This window comes from Herpailurus yagouaroundi, unplaced genomic scaffold (assembly GCF_014898765.1).
Source record: "Herpailurus yagouaroundi ecotype Mexico unplaced genomic scaffold, PumYag 182, whole genome shotgun sequence".
Classification (NCBI taxonomy): Eukaryota; Metazoa; Chordata; class Mammalia; order Carnivora; family Felidae; genus Herpailurus; species Herpailurus yagouaroundi.
Window position 1 is genome coordinate 31,823,265 of NW_024412413.1, and position 12,514 is coordinate 31,835,778.

The 12,514-nt window shown below is 37.0% G+C and overlaps 1 protein-coding gene across 4 annotated transcripts in view; it reads right to left on the bottom strand.

Moving 5' to 3' along the window:
* Positions 1 to 12,514, bottom strand: part of TMTC3 (transmembrane O-mannosyltransferase targeting cadherins 3) — a 60,414-nt gene that overhangs the window by 33,447 nt on the left and 14,453 nt on the right. For all 4 annotated transcript variants that reach the window (XR_005795399.1, XR_005795398.1, XR_005795397.1 and 1 more), the window contains exons 3-4: positions 5,574 to 5,792; positions 3,567 to 3,666 (exon numbers count right to left, since the gene is read on the bottom strand). Coding sequence is in view for 1 of the 4 variants with exons in the window: in XM_040491272.1 (XP_040347206.1) it covers positions 3,567 to 3,666; positions 5,574 to 5,792 (319 nt within the window). In the remaining 3 variants the exon portion in view is untranslated. The remainder of the gene's footprint in view (positions 1 to 3,566; positions 3,667 to 5,573; positions 5,793 to 12,514) is intronic.

The window sequence follows — 12,514 nt, forward strand, 5'->3', positions numbered from 1 at the left end:
TGATTTTATATACCCAAAACAAAACATCGAAATGTATAACTTAAACTAATAAATTTTTGTAGAGAGGAAAATTATCTAATGAAATGTTTTTAAAAAGTTTATTTAGTTTGAGAGAGAGAGACAGCATGCACGCATGCATGCACGCACACAGGGAGGGGCGGGGGGGGAGAGGGGGGGAGAATCCCAAGCAGGCTCCCTGCTGTCAGCACAGAGCCCAAAGCTGGGCTCAATCTCAGGAACCCTGAGATCATGACCTGAGCTGAAATCAAGAGTCAAATACTTAACCGACTTAGCCACCCAGGCGCCCTGAAATACTAATTTTTAAAACAAAGGTAGGGTGGCCAAATTGGAGAAGGGAAGCTTAAAGGCTGGAGTGTTGTGATTAATGAACTATGTATGTGAAATGAAGGCAAATTCTTTAAATTATTACACAGACATCTATATGTTTTATTATATCTGTCATTTATTAAAAACTTCAAACTGAAAACTACTAAGCAAAGTAGAATAACATTCTTATTTTAAAGAGTATAAAAACTGAAACAGATAAATAGAATTTAAATTAATACTATTCTTTTAAAAAATCTGCATTAGAGGGCACCTGGGTGGCTCAGTCAGTTAAGTGTCAAACTCTTGGTTTCAGCTCAGGTCATGATCTCATGGCTTTGTGGGTTCGAGCCCTGCATTGGGCTGTGCTGGTAGTGTTCCTCTCTCTCTCTGCCCCTCCCCTTCTTGCACTCTCTCTCAGGATATATATACACATACATATATATGTACATATATATATATATATATACTTAAAAATACTATCAATAGAATATTCATAAGTCCTACTTAAATAGAAAACCTACTTCATCAACTTTAAGCAATATCAACTAGTTAGTAGTAATAATTTGATTCAAGAAGAATGAATTTTGAGAATAATTCCATATCTACTAACTTGCTTTATGACTTTGAACATGTTTTCTGAGCTTAAGTTTTCCTACTGTAAAATATGACCTCCAATTCATTTCAAGTTAAAAAAGCATATTGCAGTATAATTGTGTGACCTCAGGTTTATTTATTAAGAACATTAATCAAAAATTAAAAAAAAAAAAAAAGAAGAACATTAATCAGAGCAAAATCTCAAATAATTGACTTAAATCCAAGTATAAATAGAAAAATAATTCATGAGTTTGATATATCTTCTTTTGTTGTTGGGCTTACTCCAGAAATTCATTTATTTTTGAAATTGTTTTCAACTTTAAAATACTCTACTGATTAAAATTACTGAAAGAAAAACAACTCAAAAAACATTCAAACACTATTGGAGATACCCAGTAAAACAGTATTCCTTTCCTCAAAAAAAAAAACAAAAAACAAAAAACTCATATTCTAGTCAGATCAAAACCATCAATACAAAAGTACATTATACCAAGGAATGAAACATAATGCTAAATTCCATAAGAAATTCATACAGGAAAGAAATCAGTAGATGATTATTTACAAAACAAGCTGAACCTAAAGTTGAACCTTGAAGATATATACATAGAAAAACTGGGGAAGAGGTATGCATGCATAGAGAGGAGGAGGGAATAAGCTTAGCAAATGAATGATACAGAGAATAATATGAATGGAAGGGTATGAATATAATAAAAATTAGTGGGAAATAACGGCCTTGAAAAGATATTTAAAACAATATATCAAACGGCTTGTATAGCCAGTTTAGCATATGTTATTTGAGTCTCAAAATCACTCTACTGTGATATAAGGGAAGATGTAATCATGTGCATTTTTAAGATGAAGAAAGAATTTTAGAGGTCCAAAAAAGTCATGCACAATAAAGAAATCAGGACTTTAACTTGGTTCTTCTGACATTAAATTCAGAGCTTCTCCTAGTTTGTAATTCCACTCCAAGACAGAAAGCAAACAGCTGCATTCTGTAATGCTGGATTCAATCTCAGCAACTAACAGCTCTAATAAAGGCAAAAGCTTTATTGAAACCAGTCACTTCAGTTCTTCAATTTTTGGTGATTACATTACTGTATGAACACATACTTTGATTTTATAAATAGATCTCTGGGGTTAAAGTTAACCATGTGTAATTTTGTCCAAAACAATCCCCCTGCTAGATACACTAACAACATTTAAAAGTATACACGTATAAATACAGAATCCATTTCAATCATTAAAATTCATTCCAATTTCAAAATATAGGTTTCTAAACTGAATTTTACATGTATAAAGATACAAACCTTTAGCAATCACATATATTCAAATAGTTATTTTAAGTATCTACTACATTTTGTGGAGGAGAAAGATAATAGTCATATAAACAAGATTTATCTGTTAACTGATGATCTAAGTGTTAATAAAGAAAAACAGAAGGTGAAGGGAAATAGAAAGGAATGGGAAGATGAGTGGTGCTGCTAATGGCATCTGAGCAGAAACCCAAAGTAACAGAAAGAAGCAAAGGCCCTGAGGTGGATCATGCTTTCAAAATGGGTGTGGGTCATGAATAACCTAGAATTTAAAGTGATCAAATAATTACAAATTGGAAACCTTTGCAAGGACACATACGTTAAATAGTGAATACAAAAGATGATGACAAATCTGTTTATGGTCTCAAGTAAAAATTATGTAATGTGGAATAGGACTATGGGAGTTATTTGGACAGAGAGAGGTCCAAAGCAGGTTCAGCACTTTTTTTAATTATAATTTAATCGCTGACTTGGTCATTTGCTCAACAAGTATATACTGAACACCTACTGTATACCAGGAACTCCATTCCAGGAAATGGAGATAGAAACCTACCTATATTACAAATCTAAGACAACACTAAAGGTGTTTGGCTAAATCACTTATTTGTTGAAACTCAGTTTCCGTTAATATAAAATTAGGCCCCTTATCATCAGTACTTTGGGTTTATAGTGAGAAAATTCTCCAATGATGTAGGGGAAAAAAAAATAGAGTTAAAGTTTAGATCAACCAAATACAGGTTACTATTATGTAAAACCTCTTTCAGGTCTACTGTTCACACAAATCATTTTTATTGCCTGGAACTTGTTTTCTGATAATACCTGGCATAACTAGGATTAATGAGCTAATGTGTACAAAGCATTTTCCAGGGTGAGCCACATGGTAGGGACTCCATAAATAGCTGAACTATGATCAACACCTAATAAAAGTTATATTCTAATAGGCTTTCAACTTTATCTAAACAATACAATTCATGGCCTTCACAGGTGTTATTACAGAAAGACAACTGAAGTATTAGTACTTGTATCTTTGATAGGTAACAACAGATGGAACTAGGAATGACTCTAAAACTCCTATACTCTAGGGTAAATTTTTTAAGTTAAATTAAATACAGAATCTGTTAGTTATGATAAAATATAAACTGCATACAAAAATAATTTTTACTATTGACAATGTTGCATATCATGTTCGTATGTCCATACGTGCTGAAATAGTAATAATATATAAAGATAAACCCAAGTGTGGCATATATTTTATAACAAATATAGTAAGTAAAAATTACTTAGCAAGTTTTATATCTATAGAAAAAAAATTAAATGTTAGACACTCACCTATGGAATTATCTGGTCCTTTTGATTTGGTATATGACAAAAATGCAGCTAGAAAAAAGATAGATGACAAAAGTTCTGCTCTTCCTACAACACCGGTTACCTAAAAAGGGAAAGGGAGAGGAGTTCATATTAACGAAGAGCCTCTTGAAAATTTAACTACCATATATAATAGGAACAGCACTTTAGAAATTAAATTGCCATAATTTTTCAAGCATATTTCAGTTTCTTAGACATTCTTTGAGTGCCCTCGTGTGGTGAATCTGTGTATCTTCCATAAAAATATATTTTCCAGTGACTCTACAATAGTTCTATTATCATCACTATTTTGAAATAATTACAGACCCACAGGGAGTTGCAAAAATAGATACAGAGAAGTCCTGTGTACGGTTTACCCAGCTTCCATCAACAGTAACATCTTATATAATATTAGTACAATATCTAGAGTAGGTCTTAATTAAAAAAAACAAAAAACCTAAGACCTTACATATTTTCTTAAAATACAAGTGTTCTTAAAATATAAAAACATCATAAATTCAGTAAGGTCTATCTCAAAATAAACTTATAAACTAAAGACAATGAACTTTAAAAAGCCCTTTTAAATTCTAAAAAATTAAATATAAAACCTTCAAACCTCTTCCTTTAAAGTATGCCTGAGTGCCTGAATCAGTTAAGCGTTAACTCCTGATTTCAGCTCAGGTTATGATCTCTGCTGTCAGCATAGAGCGTGCGTGGGATTCTCTCTCTCCCTCTCAAAACAAATAAACTTAAAAAAAAGAAAAAAAAGAGGCCAGTATATAAAAAGTTTGGGGGCGCCTAGGGGGCTCAGTCAGTTAAGCACTGACCCCTGATTTCGGCTCAGGTCATGATCTCTGCTGACAGTGTGCAGCCTGCTTAGGATTCTCTCTCTGCCTTTGTCCTACTCATACTCTCTCTCAAAATAAATAAACTTAAAAACAAAGTACTCTTGTGACACCTGGGTGGTTCAGTTGGTTAAGCGTCAACTTTGGCTCAGGTCATGATCTCATGGTCTATGAGTTCAAGCCCCACATCGGGCTCTGTGCTGACAGCTCCAAGCCTGGAGCCTGCTTCGGATGCTGTGTCTCCCTCTCTCTCTGCGCCTCCCTGGCTCATGCTCTGTCTGTCTCAAAAATAAACAAACACTTAAAAAAATTTTTTTAAATAAATAAAAAATTAAAAAAAGAAAAAAAAGTACTTTGAATTCACTGTAGAATTTAAAACAACCTATCATTTTTATAAACATATGGAAAAATATCTGTTCAATTAGACATAAAAAGGTTCAAGACAGTGAGAGACACACACACCCCTTCTAATACACACAGACATTCAAACACTTGGAGTTTAAACATACACATTTTTGCTTACAAACCAAAAGCTCATAACAAAGCAATCGAACAGAGTCCTCTTTGCTCTGTTGTGCGCAGTTTTGGGGTTTCAAGAAAAATAGTTATAGTTTAAGTATGTCTTAGGAGGTACTGGCTGACAGACATACTGGCAACAGCAGAGACAGCTAACAATTTTGAAACACATGGCAAGAGACAACATGAAAGTACTGGGTATCATCATTTTTTAGGATGTGTTTATGTTTACATATATTTTGATATATTTTCATCCTTTACTTAAATTTGCCTTACTAAATATTTCCTATCCTTTGAAACACAATGCCAAGTTGACAAATATTTTAAATCTATATTCATAAAAAAATTAGCAAAAAAGACCTATATTCATTTATATTTTACATTACTAATCTTGAGCAATTATATCTTATACCCTTAAATAATAAATGCTTGTTTCAAAACTTCTTTTAAATTTAAAAATTTTATGTAGCCTAGAAAGTTAAGACTTACACTAATTAAAAAATCTTCAAATATTTGATTTAAAGCCACAGTTAAATTTTTTCTTAAAAACATATACCATTATAATCATTATGTAGGCTCTGCTAAAAAAAAAAAAAAAAAAAGAAAAAAATTGATTCACAGTTTTACTTACTGCTTCTGTGTGTATTGGATGCACTGCAAAAAGTAAAGAAGCAATGACACTACTCCTGTTGTCCAGAAAAAGTTTGCAGACTTTAAGAAATATCACACTAACCACAGCATGAAAAATCATATTTAGGAGATGATATGACATTGGTTTCAGCTCACTAAACAGATAATTTAAGCGAAATGTCAATACTGTTAAGGGACGGTAAGACTTGTGGCTTCTCTCCTGAAAGGAAAAAAACAATCATCATCATTAAAGTACCATGGTCCTTCAGGGCACACAAACTAATTGCTGTATTTACTGTTGAAACTAGCAATAAAATAATGAAATGAATGCTCCAAGGATAACACAAACATAAAATATAGCTTTATAAGCTGTGTTTTCCTATTTCCTTAGTCCCACAACAAGGCAATTTCCTCTCCTAAATATAATGAAGAATCAACAGCAGAGGAAGAACATTTGACTTTTAACCCTCTTTAACACACAAATTAAAAAAAGAAAAAAATAGGGGCACCTGGGTGGCTCAGTTGGTTGAGTGTCCGACTCCTGATTTCAGCTCAGGTCATGATACCAGAGTTGTGGGATCAAGTCCTGCATCAGGCTCTGCACTGAGGGGTGGAGCCTACCTAAGGTTCTCTTTCTCTGCCCCACTCTGTCCCTCCCCCCACTCTTGTGTGCTCTCTAAAAATAAAAATATAAAATAAAATATAAAATAAAAATATAATAGCACTGATCAAATTAGACCAAAAGATTCCTTCCAAAGCCTATATCCCCATCTATACCAATACCAGCATTTATATAACTGCTGGCTAGCTCTTCAAAAGGAAATATAAGAATTAAATGTTTACCAGCACAGTTTAAACGGTGAACTCTCAAAATGATATTGTCTAGTTGTTTTATGAAAAATACCTTTGTAATGTATACACCTGAATATATTAAGCCAAAAACTCACTAAATACTACACAGAGGATAATACAAAAGCAAAAACTTTCTTAGAGAACAGAAAACTTTGTTATGATAGTCTCTACTGGCAAGATAACAAATTTTATGTGAAGTTGCTGAATTTCTTTACAAACTGTAAGGTTGACTTAACCAGAAAAGTTTTACTGTAAGACAAAATTAAAGCCAATTTAAGAATAAAACATAGGTCAAAACCACATAAAATATTATCCTAGCTATTTTTAAAAATTTTAGCTCAGGAAGATGGCGGTGTAGGAGGACGCTGGGCTCACCGCACGTCCTGCTGATCACTTAGATTCCACCTACACCTGCCTAAATAACCCAGAAAACCGCCAGAAGACTAGTAGAACGGATTCTCTGGAGCCAAGCGCAGACAAGAGGCCCACGGAAGAGGGTAGGAAGGGCGGCGAGGTGGTGCGTGCTACATGGACTGGCGGGAGGGAGCCGGGGCTGAGGGGCAGCCCGCCGGCCAAACAGAGGCCCCAAGTCTGGCTGGCAAAAGCGGAGGAGCCAGTCGGAGTGTGTTCTGACAGCAAGAGGGACTTGACGTCTGGAAGGTTATAAGTTAACAGCTCTGCTTGGAAAGCTGGAAGGCTGGAGGAAAACAGGAAGGAGAGTTGTTGAGCCCCTGAGGCGCTCACCAGGGCCATCTCCCTCGCCCACCCCCCAGCCGAAATCCCAAAGGGAACCAGTTCCCGCCAGGTAACCTGCTTGCACTGTGAAACACCCAATGCTGTCCTTCTGCAGATCCATCCCTCCGGCAGCGGCAGCGGCAGCAGGTCTGACTCTCTCCCGGTGCCGCAGGGCCCCTCCCATAGCAGATCATCAAAGGATAAGCCAGCTGAGACTGCCCCTCCTGCCCCTGTGCACCTTGCCTACCCACCCCAGCTAATATGCCAGATCCTCAGCACCACAAGCCTGGCAGTATGCATGTAGCCCAGACGGACCACGCCACCCCACAGTGAATCCCACCCCTAGGAAAGGGGAAGAGAAGGTACACACCAGTCTGACTGTGGCCCCAGCAGTGGGCTGGGGGCAGACATCAGGTCTGACTGCGGCCCCGCCCACCAACACAAGTTATTCAAGACAGCACAGGGGAAGCGCCCCGCAGTCCCGCACCACTCCAGGGACTATCCAAAATGACGAAACCGAAGAATTCCCCTCAACAGAACCTCCAGGAAATAACGACTGCTAATGAACTGATCAAAAAGGATTTAAACAATATACCAGAAAGTGAATTTAGCATAACAGTCATAAAATTAATCGCTGGGCTTGAAAACAGTATACAGGACAGCAGAGAATCTATTGCTACAGAGATCAAGGGACTAAGGAACAGTCACGAGGAGCTAAAAAATGCTATTAATGAACTGAAAAATAAAATGGAGATGACCACGGCTCGGATTGAAGAGGCAGAGGAGAGAACAGATGAACCAGAAGATAAAATTATGGAAAAAGAGGAACCTGAGAAAAAGAGAGATAAAAAAATCCAGGAGTATGAGGGGGAAATTAGTGAACTAAGTGATGCACTAAAGAGAAATAATCTACGCATAATTGGTATTCCAGAGGAGGAAGAGAGAGGGAAAGGTGCTGAAGGGGTACTTGAAGAAATCATAGCTGAGAACGTCCCTGATCTGGGGAAGGAAAAAGGCACTGAAATCCAAGAGGCACAGAGAACTCCCTTTAGACGTAACTTGAATCGATCTTCTGCACCACATATCATAGTGAAACTGGCAAAATACAAGGATAAAGAGAAAATTCTGAAAGCAGCTAGGGATAAACGTGCTCTAACATATAAAGGGAGACCAATAAGACTCCTGACAGATCTCTCTACTGAAACTTGGCAGGCCAGAAAGGAATGGCAGGAAATTTTCAATGTGATGAACAGAAAAAATATGCAGCCGAGAATCCTTTATCCAGCAAGTCTGTCATTTAGAATAGGAGAGATAAAGGTCTTCCCAAAGAAACAAAAACCGAAGGAATTCGTCACCACTAAACCAGCCTTACAAGAGATCCTAAGGGGGATCCTGTGAGACAAAGTACCAGAGACATCCCTACAAGCATGAAACCTACAGACATCACAATGACTCTAAACCCATATCTTTCTATAATAACACTGAACGTAAATGGACTAAATGTGCCAACCAAAAGACATAGGGTATCAGAATGGATAAAAAAACAAGACCCATCTATTTGCTGTCTACAAGAGACTCATTTTAGACCTAGGACACCTTCAGATTGAAAGTGAGGGGATGGAGAGCTATTAATCATGCTACTGGAAGTCAAAAGAAAGCTGGAGTAGCCATACTTATATCAGACAAACTAGAGTTTAAATTAAAGGCTGTAACAAGAGATGAAGGAGGGCATTATATGATAATTACAGGATCTATCCCTCAGGGAGAGCTAACAATTATAAATGTCTATGCACCAAATACAGGAGCCCCCAAATATATAAAACAATTACTCGCAAACATAAACAACCTTATTGATAGAATGGGGTAATTGCAGGGGACTTTAACACTCCACTTACAGAAATGAATAGATCATCTAGACACACAATCAATAAAGAAACAAGGGCTCTGAATGATACATTGGATCAGATGGACTTGACAGATATATTCAGAACTCTGCATCCCAAAGCAACAGAATATACTTTCTTCTCGAGTGCACATGGAACGTTCCCCAAGATAGATCACATACTGGGTCACAAAACAGCCCTTCATAAGTATACAAGAATTGAGATCATACCATTCATACTTTCAGACCACAATGCTATGAAGCTTGAAATCAACCACAGGAAAGAGTCTGGAAAACCTCCAAAAGCATGGAGGTTAAAGAACACCCTACTAAAGAATGAATGGGTCAACCAGGCAATTAGAGAAGAAATTAAAAAATATATGGAAACGAAAATGAAAATACAACAATCCAAATGCTTTGGGATGCAGCGAAGGCAGTCCTGAAAGGAAAATACATTGCAATCCAGGCCTATCTCAAGAAACAAGAAAAATACCAGATACAAAATCTAACAGCACACTTAAAGGAAATAGAAGCAGAACAGCAAAGACACCCCAAACCCAGCAGAAGAGGAGAAATAATAAATATCAGAGCAGAAATACACAATATAGAACCTAAAAAAGCTGTAGAGCAGATCAATGAAACCAAGAGTTGGTTTTTTGAAAAAATAAACAAAATTGATAAACCTCTAGCCAGGCTTCTCAAAAAGAAAAGGGAGATGGCCCAAATAGATAAAATCATGAATGAAAATGGAATTATTAAGACCAATCCCTCAGAGATACAAGCAATTATCAGGGAATACTATGAAAAATTATATGCCAACAAATTGGACAACCTGGAAGAAATGGACAAATTCCTAAACACCCACACTCTTCCAAAAATCAATCAGGAGGAAATAGAAAGCAATGAAGAAATTGAATCCGTTATCAAAAATCTCCCAACAAATAAGAGTCCAGGACCAGACGGCTTCCCGGGGGAGTTCTATGACATTTAAAGCAGAGATAATACCTATCCTCAAGCTGTTTCAAGAAACAGAAAGGGAAGGAAAACTTCCAGACTCATTCTATGAAGCTAGTATTACTTTGATTCCTAAACCAGACAGAGACCCAGTAGAAAAAGAGACTACAGGCCAATATCCCTGATGAATATGGATGCAAAAATTCTCTATAAGATACCAGCAAATCGAATTCAACAACATATAAAAAGAATTATTCACCATGATCAAGTGGGATTCATTCCTGGGATGCAGGGCTGGTTCAACATTCACAAACCAATGTGATACATCACATAAATAAAAGAAATGAACCATATGATCCTTTCAATCGATGCAGAAAAGGCATTTGGCAAAATTCAGCAAACTTTCTTAATAAAAACCCTCGAGAAAGTCGGGATAGAAGGAACATACTTAAAGATCATAAATGCTATTTATGAAAAGCCCACAGCTAACATCATCCTCAATGGGGAAAAACTGAGAGCTTTTTCCCTGAGATCAGGAACACAACAGGGATGTCCACTCTCACCGCTGTTTAACATAGTGCAGGAAGTTCTAGCGTCAACAATCAGACAACAAAAGGAAATCAAAGACATCAAAATTGGCAAAGATGAAGTCAAGCTTTCACTTTTTGCAGATGACAGGGTATTATACATGGAAAATCCGATAGACTCCACCAAAAGTCTGCTAGAACTGATACGTGAATTTAGCAAAGTTACAGGATACAAAATCAATGTACAGAAATCAGTTGCATTCTCATACACTAACAATGAAGCAACAGAAAGACAAATAAAGAAACTGATCCCATTCACAATTGCACCAAGAAGCATAAAATACCTAGGAATTAATTTAACCAAAGATGTACATAATCTGTATGCTTAAAACTACAGAAAGCTTATGAAGGAAACTGAAGAAGATATAAAGAAATGGAAAAACATTCCGTGCTCATGGATTGGAAGAATAAATATTGTCAAAATGTCAATACTACCCAAAGCTATCTACACATTCAATGCAATCCCAATCAAAATTGCACCAGCATTCTTCTCAAAGCTAAAACAAGCAATCCTAAAATTCATTATGGAACCACAAAAGACCCCAAATAGCCAAAGTAATTTTGAAGAAGACCAAAGCAGGAGGCATCACAATCCCAGACTTTAGCCTCTACTACAAAGCTGTAATCATTAAGACAGCATGGTATTGGCACAAAAACAGACACATAGACCAATGGAATAGAATAGAAACCCCAGAACTAGACCCACAAAAGTATGGCCAACTCATCTTTGACAAAGCAGGAAAGAACATCCAATGGAAAAAGGACAGTCTCTTTAACAAATGGCGCTGGGAGAACTGGACAGCAACATACAGAAGGATGAAACTAGACCACTTTCTCACACCATTCACAAAAATAAACTCAAAATGGATAAAGGACCTGAATGTGAGACAGGAAACCATCAAAACCTTAGAGGAGAAAGCAGGAAAAGACCTCTCTGACCTCAGCCGTAGCAATCTCTTACTCGACACATCCCCAAAGGCAAGGGAATTAAAAGCAAAAATGAACTACTGGGACCTCATGAAGATAAAAAGCTTCTGCACAGCAAAGGAAACAACCAACAAAACTAAAAGGCAACCAACGGAATGGGAAAAGATATTTGCAAATGACATATCAGACAAAGGGCTAGTATCCAAAATCTATAAAGAGCTCACCAAACTCCACACCCGAAAAACAAATAATCCAGTGAAGAAATGGGCAGAAAACATGAATAGACACTTCTCTAAAGAAGACATCCGGATGGCCAACAGGCACATGAAAAGATGCTCAACGTCGCTCTTCATCAGGGAAACACAAATCAAAACCACACTCACAGATATCACCTCACGCCAGTCAGAGTGGCCAAAATGAACAAATCAGGAGACTATAGATGCTGGAGAGGATGTGGAGAAACGGGAACCCTCTTGCACTGTTGGTGGGAATGCAAATTGGTGCAGCCACTCTGGAAAACAGTGTGGAGGTCCCTCAAAAAATTAAAAATAGACCTACCCTATGGCCCAGCAGTAGCACTGCTAGAAATTTACCCAAGGAATACAGGAGTACTGATGCATAGGGGCACTTTTACCCCAATGTTTATAGCAGCACTCTCAACAATAGCCAAATTATGGAAAGAGCCTCAATGTCCATCAACTGATGAATGGATAAAGAAATTGTGGTTTATATACACAATGGAGTACTACATGGCAATGAGAAAGAATGAAATATGGCCCTTTGTAGCAACGTGGATGGAACTGGAGAGTGTGATGCTAAGTGAAATAAGCCATACAGAGAAAGACAGATACCATATGTTTTCACTCTTATGTGGATCCTGAGAAACTTAACAGAAACCCATGGGGGAGGGGAAGGGGAAAAAAAAAAAAAAGTGGTTAGAGTGGGAGAGAGCCAAAGCATAAGAGACTCCTAAAATCTGAGAACAAACTGAGGGTTAATGGGGGG